Source organism: Oryctolagus cuniculus, chromosome X (genome assembly GCF_964237555.1).
Source record: "Oryctolagus cuniculus chromosome X, mOryCun1.1, whole genome shotgun sequence".
Classification (NCBI taxonomy): domain Eukaryota; kingdom Metazoa; phylum Chordata; class Mammalia; order Lagomorpha; family Leporidae; genus Oryctolagus; species Oryctolagus cuniculus.
In genome coordinates, this window is record NC_091453.1 from 8,126,401 (window position 1) to 8,145,575 (window position 19,175).

Genomic DNA, 19,175 nt, shown 5'->3' on the forward strand with positions numbered 1-19,175 from the left:
GGAACTACGGTGATGGAAGGACTTAAGTCACAACCACGATGTGGTTCGGATGTGGATATAGGAGCCACTGTCTGAGAATGGAAAGATTCATATGATCCTTGAGGAAGACACTATTGTTGCTGTTCCTAGTTTAGGTCAAACCTGGCGGAAACTGGAAGCCCAGATTTGGCTTCCGCACAGGGCCAACAGTTTGTGTGTTGGTAGTGGACAGAATATGAGGAGTCAGGGCCAGAGATGCAGGTTTGTAGGTGGTGACTGAATCCACGCATGTAGCACTGGGATGAGGAGGCTCTCAAGGCCCAAGAAACAGGAGAGGGAAATGAAGGAATGAGCTGTTGAGAACATGAGCATGAGTGGCAGTGGCATCTGGGTAGTCTGGTGTTTAGTAGTCAAAATTGGTGCCTAAGGACAAGGGATGGTCTGTGGCTAATGAAATACTGAGGTCATTATTTGGAGACCACAGGAGAGGATTTTTGCCTCAATTGTTCAGCTTGAGTTTGACTGTCAAAACCCAGCCAGCAGTAGGCTTTGCCCATTCACATTATAGATGCTGAGGAGATTCCGGGTAGCTATGTTTGTACTGGGAGCAACAGTTCACACTGAAGAGGACATGAAAGGTTTTTTTTTTTTTATTTTCTTAATTGTAATCCTGCTTCAAGTGATGTCATTTTTTTCCTTCACCTTCCCCCACCCCCTCACTTGGCACCACACCAGAGTCTTAGAAAACTTTATAATACTATGCAGATGTTTTGGCACACATGGGAAGTACTCATAGAGTAAGAAACAGTTCATTTGAAAAAATAATCAAAATCTCTTTCCAACAGATAATGATTCCACATGAAAACCGAACCAGTGAGGCCATGTACAACAAAATGAACATTTCTGAACTCAGTGCTATGATTCCTCAGGTTGGTGAAAGCTATCCAGGAAAGTTTCTCTTAACAGCTCAGTTTACAAGCAATTGTATTTTGTCTCTTTGTAAATATTTATCTTATAAAACCTACTATCAGTCTTTTTGGTTATCATCATCTTTGTCAATTAGCTCGTAAAATATCCCTTGTTTGTGTGTTAAAATGCCTTCTGTTACAGGGAACAGAAGGTCGTTCCAAGAGTGGCTTCAAAATTTACATCTGTTTTCCTACCTGGGAAACATCTAGACATAAATGCTTGTTGGTGTTGGGTCAACTATTTAACTTTGTTGTCAAAGACCCAAGTTCTTACTGTCCTTCCATTCTTTTTTAAAGATTTATTTATTTTATTTGAAAGTCAGAGTTACATAGAGAGAGGAGAGGGAGAGGGAGAGAGGTCTTCCATCCGCTGGTTCACTCCCCAATTGGCCACAATGGCCAGAGCGGTGCTGATCCAAAGCCAGGAGCGAGCCAGGAGCTTCCTCCTGGTCTCCCACATGGGTACAGGGGCCCAAGGACTTGGGACATCTTCTACTGCTTTCCCAGGCCATAGCAGAGAGCTGGATCGGAAGTGGAGCAGCTGAGTCTCGAACAGCGCCCATATGGGATGCTGGCACTGCAGGCCATGTTGTTAGCCCATTGTGCCACAGCGCCACCCCCCCCCCTTTTTTTTAAGATTTATTTACTTATTTGAAAGGCAGAGCTACAGAGAGATAGAGGCAGAGAGAGAGAAAGAGAGGTCTTCCGTCTGCTGGTTTGCTCCCCAAATGGTCACAGTGGCCAAAGCTGAGCTGATAGGCAGCCAGGAGCTTCTTCCAGGTCTCCCACATAGGTGCAGGAGCCCAAGCACTTGGGCCATCCTCGACTGCTTTCCTAGGCCAAAGCAGAGAGCTGGATCGGAAGTGGAGCAGCTGGGACTTGAACTCGTGCCCCTATGGGATGCTGACACCACAGGCAGTGGCTTTACCTGCTATGCCACAGCACTGGCCTCTGTCTTTCCATTCTGCTTAGTGTGTTGGCTTTTTGACTTCATGTTTGATTACTCATGGTTGCAAGGTGACTACCACAGCTCCATATGTCACATCTGCCATCAGGGCAGGAAGAAGGAGGAAGGGCCATAATAGCTATGTCTAACTTTTTTATCAGGAAGGCAACAATAAGAAAAAGCCTTTTTAGACTATCCCAGATGTCTTCTCTTCATTGATTATTGGGTAGAATTGGATCATATGACCACCCTTAACTACAGGGAGCCTGGGCAAGTGAGTGACTCGTTGTCCATTTCGGTAGTGGAGGCGGGCAGGTCATCAGTCCAAAACACCAGATGCTGCTTTGTGTTACAGCGTGATACTGTGAAGAGTGGAGTCCCATTACTCTGTGTCGCTGCTGGTTTCCCCCTGCGTTCAGAAAGGCTGCACAGGCAGAGGAGACCGGCCAGGGCCTGGGCATCTCTATGCATGTGTATGTGGGGGTGAGGGAGAGTGCAGGTTAGAGACAGGGAAAGGGAAGGGGGCAGCATACAGGCTAGAGGGAGAATGTAGACGGAGGGAGGGAAGTGCACGATAAAAGGAAGGGAGAGGGTGGGAGAAGGAAGAATGCTTGAAGAAGAGACGCCGGGAGAACATAGGAGGGGAGAGAAGAGAATGCAGAGAAATGAAGGAGGGAAGAGCGCAAGGGGCAGCGAAGGGGAGCAGGGACAGCGTCCTGGAGGGTGCCTAGTACCCTGGGAGTGTGCGTGTGTCCACACGACGATGGCACAGAATCCCTGGTCCATGGGCGGCTAAGGATGGATGACAGTGATCAGGGCATGCTGTTCCGCAGGTCAGCAGTTACTTGGTGTAACATAGCAGGGAGTGCGTTGTGCTCACCCTACTCTCTCTGCCTTTCTTCTTACCTGCTGCCTAACAGGTTGTCTCGCTGTTTTTTCTCCCTCCCCTCAGTTCGACTGGCTGGGCTACATCAAGAAGGTCATCGATACCCGACTCTACCCTCACCTGAAAGACATCGGTCCCTCTGAGAACCTGGTGGTTCGCGTTCCCCAGTACTTTAAAGATTTGTTCAGGATATTGGGCTCGGAGAGGAAGAAGTAAGAACTCACACGTGAATTGTAGTGACTTTGTTTTTCCTTTGAATCATAATGATCTCCCTTGTTGGCTCCTTTGAAAAATTGTTTTTAAAGAAAGTTACATTCCGAGAGTCATAGAGAACATAATGGTACCTTTTGTGACAAATTGGCCTAAACTGTTGTCTGGGGTGATTTAATTGCTGCGATGACAGCAAACGTGCAATGATTTTACCTCTTATTTCTGGTCTTTCTCTGTACTGTTCTCTCTGAGTCTACATTGTTTACTGGTTTGGGGAACCAGTTATATAATGATTTTATTTTTTAAAGACTTCTGTGAACATCTTTTTTCTCCAGTTAATTCTTGGTTTTTTGCTTCCCCTTTTCCTGGTTTCACTGTAGCCAGTAAGTCACTTTTGGCAAGAACCCAAAGTGCCGGTGTTGAAAGGACATACAACTACTTTAAGAGCTGTGGATAAATTACACTGATGAAGCAAGTTTAGGATCTCTCAGGGTTTTATTATTTTAATGAATGTTTTAGAATTTGTTGCTTTGCTAGTTTATTACTACAAAGAAAAGAAATCCTAAAAATGCCCAAGAGAGTTTTACATGTTCATTCAGATTTGACTACAGCAAGGTCAGCTGGGTTACAGAACCAATTCACTAAGCTAATTGTTAGGCCATGATGAGAAATCTTGTCTTCTTGTATGGACTCAGACAAGTCTATATTGTCAGGAGTTACATAAAGAAAAAAAATAAGGTACCTACAGTAGTCCTAGGAGTAAAATGTAGCATCCACCCCCACCTGTGGAGACACACAGACCCCTGTGAAGAGTCACTTCTCTTTTTAAGAGATCTTCTGATGATAAAAGTACTCCACGCCCTTGGAAGAAAATAAAGACATGGGAGAAAATAAACAGTGCATTCTGTTGTGGTTATGCAGCAGGTTAAGCTGTTTCCTGCAATGCTGGCATCCAGTATGAGTGCTAGTTCAAGTCCCAGCTGTTCCACTGCTGAGTCACCTCTCTGCTCATGCACCTAGGAAGGCAGCAGAGGATAGCGCAAGTGCTTGGGCCCCTGCCATCCATGTGGGAGACCCAGATGGAGTTCTGGGTTCCTGGTTTTGGCCTTGACCATGTTTCGGCTCTCTCTTTGTCTCTCCCTCTTTCTCTTCTAAGTAAATAAATAAATATTTAAAGAAAACACTTTAGAATTCTGCCATTTAGAGATAAGTAGTGATTCTTTGAAAAATTTTTTTAAAATATTATTTATTTGAAAGGCAGACACACACACACACACACACACACAGGTCTTCCTTCCGCTGATTCATTCCCCAAATGGCTGCAATAGCTGGAGCTGGGCCAGTCCAAAGCTAGGAGCCAGGAGCTTCTTCCAGGTTTCCCACGTGGGTGCAGGGGACCCAAGCACTTGGCCTATTTTCCACTGCTTTTCCAGGCACATTAACAGGGAGCTGTATTGGAAGTGGAGCAGCCAGACTCAAACCTGTACCCACATGGGGTGCAGGCACTGCAGGTGGTGGCTTTATCTGCTACAACACAGCGCCAGCCCCATCTTTGAAAAATTTTTAAATGAAAATTGAATCTGGCCAGTGCCGTGGCTCAATAGGCTAATCCTCCACCTGCGGCGCTGGCTCCCCAGGTTCTAGTCCCGGTTGGGGCGCCGGATTCTGTCCCGGTTGCCCCTCTTCCAGGCCAGCTCTCTGCTGTGGCCCAGGAGGGCAGTGGAGGATGGCCCAAGTGCTTGGGCCCTGCACCTGGCTACCAGCTTCGGATCAGCGTGGTGCACCGGCCGCAGTGGCCATTGTGGGGGTGAACCAATGGTAAAGGAAGACCTTTCTCTCTCTCTCTCTCTCTCTCTCTCTCTCTCTCCACTCTGCCTGTCAAAAAAAAAATTGAATCTAAAGGTAGGTAAGTGTAACATGTACCAGGAATCTTAAAAAAAATCATGGGAAATACATGTCATGAAGAAACTACATGTGAATTTCAGAAATATTTTGCATCATATAAATTAGTCTTTTAAATTTCTTTTTCATTTATTTGAAAGACAGAGTTATAGAGATAGAGACACACGCAGAGGGATAGGGGGAGAGACAGAGCTGGTTCACTCCCCAAATGGTCATGATGACAAGGGCTGTGCCAGTCTGAAGCCAGGAACCCAGAACTTTATCTGGGTCTCCCACCTGTGCGCATGGGCTCAAGCACTTGGGCCATCTTCAGCTGCTCTCCCAGGCCATGACCAGAGAGCTGGATCATGAGTGGCACAGCTAAGACACAAAGTGGTGCCCATGTGGGATACCAGAGTCACAGGCATTAGCTAAACCTGCTGTACCACAATGTCGGCCCCAAGAAACTCATCTTTTAGTTTCATTTTCTCATGACCTTTGCAATATACCTCATGTATGTGTGGTAGAGCCTTGCTATTGGAACTGTGCTTCATGGGCTGGTAACGCCAACAGCATCACCTTGGGCCCTTATTAAGAATACAGATTCCAAGGCTCTGCTCTATAGACTGATAGAGATGGGTAAGTCCACAAAATTTGAATTTTAAAGAAGCATCATAGGAGCCTTTTAGGACTAGCCTTTTGAGGGGGGAAGGAGATTACTACATTAGAAAATTTCTTTGTAAGTATTTTGTAGCTCTAAAATACTATAAAAATATAACATGATTTTTCTACTTGTATGCTGTTGAGTTACTGAATATGCTTAAAATTTTGCTAGTAATTTCCATTGAAAGGTAGCAGTTGCCATGTTAGACATTCATTCTATAGCAACTAGTGAGTCAGTTTCTTCTAGGGACTATGTTATCCTCAGTTATAAAATATTAGGTACTTTTGGAAATTGTAGTTTACTTCTACAAAGGCCTAATTTGTGACCAGGGGATAGACTGGGTCTTGGTTTATTGTATTAGAAAAATCAACTCTGTGGTGATGATTTGACTGTAGAATTGTAGGACCTTTGATAATTTCAGGGAACAGGAAAAACCATGATTGGTGGGATTTTAGTCTGGTAACTGAAAGTGTAGACAAATGTAAACATAGCGAACACCGAGGGAAGAAATTAGAACAATTACCTGCAGATATCATGCACATATATAACTTGAGTTGAAAATCAAGACAAAATGGAGTATCTCTTGTGTGGTGTTACCCCTCAATAACCAAGTCATCAAAAGCAATTTGTGTCTGGTGTAGTCTCGTGTCATTTTGGGAAGGTCCTTTTGGGTTCCTAGAGTTGACATATCAGGACATGCCAAGTGCTCTAACAGGCACCTCTAAACTGTCATTGGCTTGAAAAATAAAAATCATGTCTTCTGCTCATGGAACAGCCCAACATGCATGTCCCTTGAAGTCAACTTTCTTCCAAATGCCAACTCAGGAATGCAGGCCCCCTCCATCATGTGGCTCTGCCCTCCTCTAGGTTTTTGGCATCCTCTCCATTTAGCTGGTGGATGGGAAAAGAGAGCATGGGAGATCATGTGGATTTATGTGGGAAGGCCTAGAAGTAGCATATATCACTTTGACCCATATGGAAAATTTATGAAAACATGTTAGCAAACCCAAATAGTTTTTCTGTAGAATATAAGGTGTTAAGAGTACCAATGTTTACATTTAGACACATTTATCTCATCTGCCTTTACCCAATTTACATTTAGCAGTAACACCTGGATGAGTAAAGATGTTGGTATTAGACCATACCTCTATCTCAATTAATTGCATTCATATGGGATTCTACTCTTTTTATAAAACTAACTATAAATTGGTAACATTAAACCAGAGACTGCAAAATCCACCTTAGGGACTATAACGAGTTACTGATTACCCACTGCTGTTTCATGGAGTACTGATTTCCCATTGCTATATCATCAGAAACCTGTTAAAACAAATTGCAAAATAAGTTTGGCAAGTTATTGTTTACCATTATGCTAGGTTTAATGGGAGAGGGCATCCATCAGAGCAGATGGGCACCCCTCCTGAGATTCCTAAGGAGAATCTGATAGGTGATAGAATAAGGGGCTGCTATGCAAAAGGAGGTATGTCTGGAAATAGTAATTAACCCGGTGAGCCTGCTGGTTTGAAGGGCCCGTAGCCTTGATCATTATTTCACGTAGGTTGAGAGATACTTGGGTGTAGAATTTCTGAAATTTCTCTCAGGGCTTTATGGCCCTTTGGTACAGGGCAGAATTATGCCAAAGTGGCCAGGTTAAAAGGGAGGGGCAGAACAGAGGAGGAAGGTTTAGGAAGAGAGAGAGGCAGTTTTTGCTGTTAACCCAGAGCTAAATAAAATCCCTAGGAAATGCTTGCTAATGGGACCAGGAAATTGAGTTTGTAGGAACTGAGACCTGCCAAAATCAGCTTGACATTCAGTTACAAGGCGGGACAAAACCCATCAAAAGACTTGATTTGCAATCCTTTGTCCTGTCTGGCTTGCTCTAGATAGAAAAAAGAGCCATCAGAAGGGTGGGGTTGGCCGGCACCGCGGCTCACTAGGCTAATCCTCCGCCTAGTGGCGCCGGCACACCGGGTTCTAGTCGCGGTCGGGGCGCCGGATTCTGTCCCGGTTGCCCCTCTTCCAGGCCAGCTCTCTGCTGTGGCCCGGGAGGGCAGTGGAGGATGGCCCAAGTGCTTGGGCCCTGCACTCCATGGGAGACCAGGGTAAGTACCTGGCTCCTGCCATCGGATCAGCACGGTGCGCCGGCCGCGGCGGCCATTGGAGGGTGAACCAACGGCAAAGGAAGACCTTTCTCTCTGTCTCTCTCTCTCACTGTCCACTCTGCCTGTCAAAAAAAAAAAAAAAAAAAAAAAAAAAGAAGGGTAGGGTTGGGGTTGGTGACTTGTTTACAGTAAACTGTGAGTTCAAAAGGATCCCTTGCTATTCTTACAATAAAATTGGATCTGGAGGGGGAAGAGTGAAGACCAATTGGAAGACCAGGGCTGGAGGGTTGATGGCAAACTTGCCTTAGCTTCTCCTGGAGGAGGGTGTTAGAGAGGATCATAGATAAGGCAGGGGGTGTAGACTTGGGCAAAGGCTGGTTCTATGATAGGGGCGAGCAGGAGCTTAGATTTCCCATACTTTGAGTGACACGATGAGAGCCGGAGTTTGGGCTTTTTAGAGAGAGCTTTGGAAGTTAAGAGAGTTTGAGTCTGAGGACATGAGTGGAGATAGAAGGCTTAGACATAGGAAATCTCCTTCCACTTTTCCGAATGCTCACAGAAGTGGTAGAGATCCCAATAATGTTGGGGTTAAATGTGCCATTAAGCAGCCATTTAGATGGGTTGTCAAGGTAGGAGACAACTGAGAGGAGGATCATATGGAATATGGGACAAAGCTCCCATGGCGACCTGTAGAGTTGGACTGGTGGAAATCAGGCGTCCCTGAGATCACAGCCATCTGATGTGGGAACAGAGGGTGGGTCGTCTCCCATGCACCCACTAGAGCCCAGGGCATAGCCCTTAGAAGGGAAACAGGGGATTGAGTCGTCACCCACACCTGCTGTTACCTGGACACAGTCCATAGAGGTACGAGGCTGTAGGAGTTGTGTTGCCTGGTACCAGGACTTCAGGGTGAAGTCCCGTAGAACCACAACCCATAGAGAGTCGCAATGAGAGGATCCTCCACCTGCCCCACTTTACCTAAGGAATTTTGGAGGGCTGATGTTTGGCTGGAGACCTCAGAATGTTTGGTGACAGAGAAGGAGGTCCAGGGGTGAGTTTTGTGGTTGGTAGAAGTCCAGGATCCCGAGGCAGCTCCCATCCCCAAGGGGACAACAGGTTCGAAGGGAGATCCTGGTTCCAGGTTTTAGCACCAATGAAAGATCATAAAAAAAATACCAAACACTGGAGTAAGGGAAAAGGTTTATTGTTGGGTGGGGGAAACTTGACAGGCTGCCTCCCTGTGCATGAAAGACCAGCAAAGGCTTCTTGTAAAAAATCTTCCAAGTCATGGGGGCCAGGGCTGTGGTGCAGCAGGTTAATGCCCTGACTTGAAGTGCCGGCATCCCATATGGGCGCCGGTTCAAGACCTGGCTGCTCTACTTCCGATCCAGATCTCTGCTAAGACCTGGGAAATCAGTAGAAGATGGCCCAAGTTCATGGTCCCCTGCACCCACACCCATGTAGGAGACCTGGAAGAAGCTCCTGGCTCCAGGCTTCAGATCGGTGCAGCTCCGGCTGTCGCGGCCATCTGGCGAGTGAACCAGCGGATAGAAGACCTTTCTCTCTGTCTCTGTCTCTGTCTCTCTCTCTCTTTCTCTCTGTGTGTATGTAAAACTCTGACTTTCAAATAAATAAATAAATCTTTAAAAAATTGTCATTAAAAAAAAAAATCTTCCAAGTCAGAGGATTCAGGAAAAGGATTTCATATTGCACTCTTAGTAGTGGGTTCTCTTCCTCTATTTTATTTATTGCCATTTGGGGAAGTTATCATACTGCTGAAAATGCTTTTTGGGACCAAAAAAAATTTATGATGTGTTATTTTCCAGGACTGTTGCTGTTGCTGAGTTGGATTTTTTTTTTTTTTTGATATATTTGATCATTAGGTGGCAGTGATTCAGTCATTATGGTGGTGGCTGTTCCTGGCGTGATGATATTAGCACTCCAAAGCTGTGCTCCATAGCATCCTGTCAGCCTATTTATAGCACAGTGGAGCATCAGCGCCATTGTCACCCTGTGTGAGTTTCCTCGCACTCCATCTTCCAGTGCTCAGATCTCTTGTTGTTATGCTATCATCTTGGTAATTCCTTGGCCAAGAAAGCTTAACTATTGTCTTTTTATACTCACAGATATCTGCAAATTACCTTTCTTGGAGTGTTTTGGAATCTCTATGAATGGTCAAGAAATCTTAGCTGAATTTGAGGTTCTCTTTGATCCCTATGTGGTGCGCAAGAGTGCAGTGGTTTCAGAGTTAGACACACTCGCCTCTGGTCTGGCCCTCAATGCTCACTGTAGTGGTTCACTTATTTGGCCACACATTGGGCTTAGTGAGGGTAGATTTTTTTTTTAAGATTGATTTATTTGAAAGGCAGAGTTACAGAGAGAAAGAGGGAGGTCTTCCATCCGTTAGTTCACTCCCCAGGTGGCCACAACAGAGCTGCACCGATCCGAAGCCAGGAGCCAGGAGCTTCTTCCGGGTCTCCCACGCAGGTGCAGAGGCCCAAGGACTTGGGCCTTCTTCCATTACTTTCCCAGGCCATAGCAGAGAGCTGGATTGGGAGTGGAGCAGCTGGGACACGAACTGGTGCCCGTATGGGATGCCAGCACTGTAGGCGACAGCTTTACCTGCTACACCACAGCATCGACCCTGGGAGTAGATTTAAAACCAATATTTTTGCTAAGTCTCATCCTAGTGATTGTGATTTAATTGGTTGGTTGGGGCATTTGGACTTTTCAAAACAACTACAGGTGATTGTAGCAGTTGAAGCTCTTCTATGTGATGAGTTTCTTAATGGTTATGAGCCTCAAGTTTCCTTATACATAAAATGGGTATAGTAACATCTCTCCTATAGCAGTGCTGTGAGGATCATAAGATAATGTAAGATTCTTATGTGGGCTAATATCAGAGGATCCAGACAGGCCCTTGCTCCTGAAACTCCAATATAATTCTGCCACATTGTGTCTTCAATTGTGGGACACAATTGTGGGACCTTCATCGTATCCCATCCTAACTTCCTGGTTGATCTGGCTCATCACCACCCTTTGAGGGAGTATCTTTGGGATTTGTCGAATCACATCTGCTGGTGATTGACCCCCTTTTAATTTGCACCTGTGGATCCAGCACAGCTTGCCCACGTGACAAGCAGTGTTTTGTGTTAGGCTCATGCTTATCTCCAGAACTTCATTGCTGTCGAGGTGTCCCCGGTGTGGCTGGCCTTTCTCCCCACTGCCTTGAGTGATGATCCTGCTCACCTTCCCCTCCAACATGCAGGCCTCTTCCTCCGTTATTTAGAGTTCATGTTCCTACTCTACACACCAAAATTGTCTTTTTCTTAAAAGGATTTATTTATTTATTTGAAAGGCAGAGTTACAGAGAAACAGGGAAAGAGACAAAAGTCTTCCATTTGCTCATTCACAGGGCTGCGTCAGGCTGAAGCCAGGAGCTTCCTCCTGGTCTCCCACATGGGTACAGGGACCTAAGCACTTGGGCCATCCTCCACTGCCTTCCCACACCATTAGCAGGGAGCTGGATCCAGAGTGCAGCAGCTAGGAATGGAAACAGTGGCCATATGGGATACTGTAGTTGGAGGTGGCAGCTTTACCCACCATAACGCTATGCCACAGTGCTAGCCCCCACCGCACTAGAGCCTTCTAACCTTAAGGCATAGCTCAAGCCCTGTCCTCCTTGCAAAGCCTACCCTTTTGAAGTGTGTTGTCCTTTCAGTAGAGAATCTGGCACCCATTTTTCAATGCTGCAGTCTGCAGAATAATGACTAACACACTTGCCTCATCACTCCTGCTCAGTGCTTCAGGTGATCGGAGAGTAGATATTTCTCACCGTTCCATCTACCCAGCTCCTAGAACTATTAGTACATTTCTCAATATTCAGGATGTGTTGAGTGAGTGAATGAAGAATCCCTTTTATACTTAGTCTGTCCTTTTAATATAAACACAGTTATAGGAAGAAGCTGAAATATGAAGTCCTGTGTCCCTAGCTAGACTTTTAGTTCTCTAACTGTAGGTGCTGCTTTCATAGTTCTTTATGTTCTGTATGGTATCTGCCACAATACTTGGCCAACATTAAATGCTCAGTGAGTATTTTGTCTTGTTTAGGAGTAGGAACATGCAAACAAAAGCTCTGAAGGAATGGCTAAAAACTGCATATTTATGATAATGACCTCAACAGAGCATAGCTAAGAGCTAGACTTAGTTGATGAGGGCAATGATCTCTGTGGAGGACTGGTGCATACCCCAGCAAGGGCCATTGGATCCAATAAGAAAATTCTAGAAACTTTTTCAGATTTCAGAATAATTAAGATTTATTGAATTCTATATTATAGATGGTCACGGGCCTTCATTTGATCCATATGGCACACATGAAGGGAGGCAGTGTCCTCCTCCTGGGTTTATTTTCATTTGCTATATTCAAAGGGATCTCGAGCCATTTGTAGACAGCTGTAGATGTATGAATTTTATTACCTAATTTATCTAGTTTATGTGTCTCACAACATGGACAAGTGCCTTAAAAAATTCTTGCAGAGAAATAGGAATTGAAGCTATTACTGATAATATAAGCGCAAGTAACTGGGAAGAAACTGGCAGGAGTGATCCTTCCCTCCTGCTAGTATGCCATCTTGGCTAACCAGATGACAAGGACGAAACAGTGTTGGTCTAACAAAATCTGATAAGGATAGGTCAAAAATTTCTGAAATAGCCAAGAAGACTATATGCAATGTGGATTTACAGCCACTTTTCTTTTTGTGTTGATCTAATCCTATGTGGATAATATATCTTAAGGAATGAACCTAATGGTGTTTGAAAATATTTTTATTGTATTTCATCTTTTGAAATTTTAATTCTCTAGTTATTAAAACATTCTTTCTATATTAGTCTGTAACTATATCTGTATAAATTTAAATAAGCATCATATATTGGGATATATACTGAAAAATATTTTATTGGTAGGAGTGCTCATCCACTGTGTTAGAGCACTGTGCAAATAACAGTGTGAGTTGTTCTTAATGGGCTGGTTAGCATCATCATGTTACACTGCTCTCACATTTCTAGCTGACCCAAGAGCCATCTCAGGAATGTGTGTTATTAATCACCATGGTAATGGCACAACTGGGAGGACATAGGTCATTAAAAATTCATCAGTATTGGGTTAGAAATTAACTCAGATCACACATCATTCTGAAGTCAGGGTACTTTTTGCTTATAGAAAAAGGCAACCTTTGCAATGTAACATTTTTAAAAATATGTATCATAAGTATTACATGAACATATGGTATTATATGTATATTTGGAAGTAGATGGCAACAACAAAATCCTGGGAATTCTTTGTCAAACATTTTGTGATTTATTTTAACCTGATACCATTCCTGTGAGTTAGGGATCATCCTCATTGTATTACAAGGAAAGATAAATCAGAGGGCTTAAGTGACTTGCCCAAACATCCATGCTTAGCAAGTGTAGAACTGGGGTACAAATTTAGGGAATTGCTATTAGCCAATAATTTGCTGTTACCCTCCAAAGGCAGAGAATGCATATAGTATCGAGTTACCTTAGAATTTGAAGGCATTCACAATTTTTCAGATACGGAAGGCTGAGCAACAGCGGATTCTATTCTCTAAGAGTGAAATCAAAATGTTTATCCTGAGGCCTGGGGCTGGAATCTTCATTTCATCTATCTATAGCAGGTGGTGAAAGGCTAGCCAATTTTGGTTGCACTTGTTGACATTGAATCATCTTATGTCATTTCTCCAGCAGTGCTGCATTTTTGTTTGAGCAAGAGATCCCTCCCTGGCTCTTTGCCAAGAGTTTTTCCAACAGTATTCTGCAGAGCATCAGATAGCAACCTAAAATACAATAAATGTTCATTTCTCTCTGTTAACAGGACCATTGCCAACTATTTGGTATGGAGAATGGTTTATTCCAGAATTCCAAACCTCAGCAGGCGTTTTCAATATAGGTGGCTGGAATTCTCACGGGTGAGTTGAAGAAGGTTGCAGTGTTACATCACTGGCTAACTTTACATGCTGGAACAGTCTGTATATTAACTGATTTAATAAAAGAAAATCATCTTAGAGGATTGGAAGGAGCTTTACAGCCCAAGCTCTATTTTTATTTGGTATTTTTCCTTTTTATTCAGGTGTAACTTACATACAGTAACCTATACTCAAGTTCTACTTTGTTGGGGTGTATAAATGTATTTAGGGCAATACTTGGCACTGTCAGATGGTTTTTACCTTCCTGTTCTTATAAAATTATTCCCATTTTTTCCCAATGATTTTAACAAGGTCATTATAAATATAGTCTTCATATTTTTTAGCGATATATTTGTCACTGTGTTTTCATTTTTTATTTCTCGAACAGAGAATGATTTTATGTATTTGTGAGGTATAATTTGATGTCTTGGTCTATGTATACATTATAGAAATATTTAGTCAAGGCCGGCGCCGCGGCTCACTAGGCTAATCCTCTGCCTTGCGGCGCCGGCACACCGGGTTCTAGTCCCGGTCGGGGCGCCGGATTCTGTCCCGGTTGCCCCTCTTCCAGGCCAGCTCTCTGCTGTGGCCAGGGAGTGCAGTGGAGGATGGCCCAAGTACTTGGGCCCTGCACCCCATGGGAGACCAGGAAAAGCACCTGGCTCCTGGCTCCTGCCATCGGATCAGCGCGGTGCACCGGCTGCAGCGCGCCGGCCGCAGCGGCCATTGGAGGGTGAACCAACGGCAAAGGAAGACCTTTCTCTCTGTCTCTCTCTCTCTCACTGTCCACTCTGCCTGTCAAAAAAAAAAAGAAAAGAAATATTTAGTCAAGCTAATTAGCATGCCTATCACCTTGAGAAGGTAAAAAAAAATCTTTTCAGTAATTTTGACATATATAGTATTGTTGACTTTGGTCACCAGGAACTTAAATACAAATATTATATGATTTCATTTATATGTGGAATATAAAAAGGTTGACGTCATGGAAACAGACAACAGAAAGGTGGTTACAAAAGGCAAAGAGGTTGACACAGGTGGGGAAAGGGCAGCTGTTGATCAAGGGTGCACCGTTTCCATTAGACTGAAGGAATGCATTTGGGTGACCTGTGTACTGCAGCTATCTTTTGTTCTCATTAGTCTGATTATTCAAGAAGTGTGTGCTAGATGTGTTCGGTGGGAAAGTTTCATTTTCAATTTGGGCATTAGAGTATTTGCTTTAACCTTATGCGGATCTTTCCTCTTTGAATCTATCCTAATTCGGCTAGGCCCAGGAGGCCCGCCCCACTTTTGTCTCCTGTAGACCTCCATCATTGGTCTGAAGTACTTTCTTTGTCCTCCTCACCTAGCTCCTCGAGCTTTGCTTCTCTCCCCTACCTTGTTTGCCTCTGGATTTACACAGGCAATCCTCTCATCTTTGTTTCTGCGGCTTGTATCTGAGAAATTCTCCCAGCGCTAGAGACCTTAAAGATGTTGTAGCTTTTTTTTTAAGATTTTATTTATTTATTTGAGAAGTAGAGTTACAGACAGTGAGAGGGAGAGACAGAAAGGTCTTCTATCCCCTGGTTCACTCCCCAAATGGCTACAACATCCAGAGCTGCACCAGTCCAAAGTCAGAAGCCATGAGCTTCTTCCAGGTCTCCCACGTGGGTGCAGGGGCCCAAGGACTTGGGCCATCTTCCACTGCTTTCCCAGGCCACAGCAGAGAGCTGGATCAGAAGTGGAGCAGCTGGAACTTGAACTGACGCCCATACGGGATGCCAGCGCTGCAGGCAGAGGCTTAACCTATTGCACCACAGTGCTGGCCCCTTGGCTTTTAAATAATATGTCTATGTTTACTTTCTCTAACAATTTAAAGTGAAGAGAAATCAGATCTTCTAAGCCTCTACTTCATTCACAGAGGTCTTAGTTTATTTGAGAAACTAAGAAGTACAGAGATTCTTAGTAAGCCATTACTCTTGGATTATTTTGGATACATTTGACCCTCTAAAGTTACTAGAATATAAAGTCACTTTACAGAGAACAACATAAAACCAACTGTGTATATTTAGGTCATATCAAAGGGTTAAGATAAAAACAAGTAGATTTGTGCGTGTGTGTATTTTTAACTCCTATGGCTCACATAAAAATGCGAGCCAGCTGCTTTCTACCCCTACTGTGAAGAGCCCGTGTGAGAGGGACAGAAAGGTGTAAGAAGTAGCGTGTGAAAATTTGAGGTTAGCTATAAGGGGATGTTTCTTGGGCAGGACGTGCTAAATATAATATTGTATTGCCAAAGAAGGGTGTAGGATCTCTTTCTGTAGAGGTTTTAAAAATAGATCCATCCCTTATCTCCAAGAGGGGTCACGTCACCAGAAAGCAGAAGAAAGATAGATGTGTTTCAGTGTTAATCCTGTTCACCCTGCTTGGACAGCCAGGGTCTCCTGTTGTGCAAGAGGCACTTCCGGTCCCCGTCCTCAGGCCTCCCTCTCTCACTGCCTGCCTACACCCTGAGTCTCCGAGAGCAACTGAAACTGTATTTATTTCTCTGTTTCATTCCCATGAATAAACCTTTGAGCCTTCCAAGTCCTGCTTTGGAAGCTCCCCACTTGTTTATAAATGTTTTCTTGTAATGTATAATTGGGACAGATGGAAAAATGTTTACACCTGTATTTTGCCTGTTTGCCAGTGTGTAGCTTTGCTGTGACACAATGTAAATATGCTCCCTGGGTTATTCATGGTAAGCCATGTTCTCCTGGTCGGCCTTGTTGGGTGTACTGTGTAAAGAAAGGAAACCCTTCTGGTCAGGAACTTTGATCACCCTTTGATTCTAGACCTCTCGTAGGGGAACTTCAGTTCTCCAGAGATGTTTTTCCTCAGTAGACATGAAATACTGTCTGGACCCTTGAACAGCATCCTCTTATGTCCCTGGTGACTTCAGAAAAGCCATCATCATCTGGATCCTTGGTTTAATGGAAAAAAATTGGAAGAGAAGGAGAAGTATATTGTTTTTCACTGTCAGAATATTTTCATTGAGTTTTAAATATAATTGGGGAGAAGCAGAGGTTTTTTTCTTCATGTGATTTTACCTTTGCCTCTGTCGGACATGTATATGGGTTGGGTGTGCAATGTTTTATAGACTATTTTCTTCAGGTTGTTTGGATTTTTTTAAATGATAGGTTTTATTCAAGGGAAGCTCAGTGTGCATCAATTATCTTCCACAGGTAATCCAGGGGACTACAACATTGCTGCCTCAGTGGGACAAATGTGTAAACTTTATTGAAAGTGCCCTGCCTTATGTTGTTGGGAAAATGTTTGTGGATGTGCACTTCCAGGAAGGCAAGAAGGAGATGGTAAGTGGTGCTCCCCAGATGTGGAAACATCATCTTGAGCTAGCCAGATGTGCCAAGGTTGTAGTCAGCAGGTCAATGGCAGCCTTCCACAAGGCAGAGCTCTATAGGTATTCTCTTTGGATTCTTTAACCATGTCAGTGAAATACAGGCAGAGGAAGGTCATCAAATGAGGGAAGGAATCTATGAAGAGATAGTGAAGGTTAGAGGAGAGGAGAGGTGGTGTGAAGTCACTGTGCAGGGCAGTGGGAGAGTGAATAAACTAGGTCTAAGTCTAGGTCTCGTTGAAGTTTGAGGTCACCGTGGGAACATGATCTGCTCTTTCCCTTTCAGCTGCACTGGGGGAGAGAGAGAGAGAGAAAGAGAGAGAGAGAGAAATTGTGTGTGTGTGTTTAATTCTACCTTAATTGAGGCACATTTGACAATTGAAAATTGTACATATTCAAAAGTGTACTGAATGATGATTTGATATACATTGTGAAATTATTACTGCAATTAGATTAACACATTTATCTCCATACTTGTTTACCTTTGGGATGTATAGGTGGTGAGAACAGTTAAGATTTACCTAATTTCAAGTATATAACACATTATTAGTAACCATAGTCACCAGCCTGTATGGTAGATCCCCAGAACTTACTCATAACTGAAAGTTCGTACTCTTCGATTAGTATCTCTTATCTCCCCCTCAGCCCCTGGCAACTACAGCTTTACTTCCTGCTTCTAGGAATTCAACTTTTGTTTAGGTTCTACATATAAGTGAGATTATGCAGTATTTGTCTTTCAGTGTCTAGCTTACTTCATGTAGCAACATGTCTTGTATATTTATCTATGTTGTCACAAAAGGCAGGATTTCCTTCTTTTTTTTTTTTGACAGGCAGAGTTAGATAGTGAGAGAGAGAGAGAGAGAGACAGAGAGAAAGGTCTTCCTTCCATTGGTTCACCTCCCAGATGGCTGCTACGGCTGGTGCGCTGCACTGATCCGAAGCCAGGAGCCAGGTGCTTCCTCCTGGTCTCCCATGCGGGTACAGGGCCCAAGACTTGGGCCATCCTCCACTGCCTTCCCGGGCCACAGCAGAGAGCTGGACTGGAAGAGGATTTCCTTCTTTTTATGGCTGGATCATATTTCGCTGTCTGTGTGTATACATATTTTCTTCATTCATTCATTCACTGATGAGACATTTAGGTTGATTCAGTAGCTTGACTATTGTGGATAATACTCCAAAGAATATGGGAGTATAGATGTCTCTTCATTTCCTTTGGATATATAAGCAGTAGTGGGATGGCTGAATCATAAGGTAGTTCCTTTATTAATTTTTAGAGGATCCTGAGACTATTTGTTATAATGGCTGTGCCGGTTTATTTTCCCACGAAGAGTGTACAAGTGTTCTTTTTTCCCGTGTTCTCACTGACACTTGTTATCTCTTGATTTTTTTTATAATAGCTATACTATCAGATGTGGAGTGATATCCTCTTATTTTTTGATTTGCATTTCCCTGGCAATTAGTGATATCAAGCTCCTTTTCAGATCCTACTTGGTATTTGCCTATGTTTTTTGAAAAAATGTCTTTTCAGATTATTTGCCCATTTTTAAATCAGAGTATTCATTTTTTCTATTGAGAGGGTGTATTTTGAATTAGAAATTTGGATTTAACCAATTGTGTTGTATGTGAATTTTGTTTTTGGTGTATCCAGGCATGATTAACTAGTAAATATTCCATGAAGTCAATCAGATATGAATATCAGAGCATCTTGGAGGCAGATGGGTAATAAACATTGAATTGAAAGGAAACGGCATAACAACATGTGTGAACTCATGATGTTGCACATAGTTGGTGTTATGTAGCAATACATAATACATTGTGTGTCTTGCACTGATGTTTCCTTTGGAAAACTATAAATATAAGTACATTTACTTGTATTTGTTTTTATTGCTGTTGGGCACTTTGGGGGAATTTTCTGTGAAGTTTGAGGTGCTGTATCTGAACCTGAAGGTTCTCTTGCAAATAATTCCACTGAGGCATTAATGTCTGATTTTGAAATTAGTGCTTTCATTGTATCTTTTCTGTTGCACGTTGGTCTGAGTAAATGGGTGGAGAACTTAACAGCTGAGCATAGTGGTAACATTATAAGCTCTGGGAAGAATATTAAAAACAATTAAGAAATGATAGAGGTTTTGTTTTTCATATACAGCACAAGTTGTTTTTGGCAGTAGAAGAATTTTAAATA

At 43.3% G+C, this 19,175-nt stretch overlaps 1 protein-coding gene across 1 annotated transcript in view; it reads left to right on the forward strand.

The window, feature by feature from the left end:
* The window catches only part of PHEX (phosphate regulating endopeptidase X-linked), a 226,293-nt gene that overhangs the window by 57,322 nt on the left and 149,796 nt on the right, over window positions 1–19,175 (forward strand). The window contains exons 8-11 of the mRNA XM_002719974.5: window positions 825–908; window positions 2,846–2,991; window positions 13,530–13,623; window positions 16,821–16,949. Coding sequence (XP_002720020.1) covers window positions 825–908; window positions 2,846–2,991; window positions 13,530–13,623; window positions 16,821–16,949 — 453 coding nt within the window. The remainder of the gene's footprint in view (window positions 1–824; window positions 909–2,845; window positions 2,992–13,529; window positions 13,624–16,820; window positions 16,950–19,175) is intronic.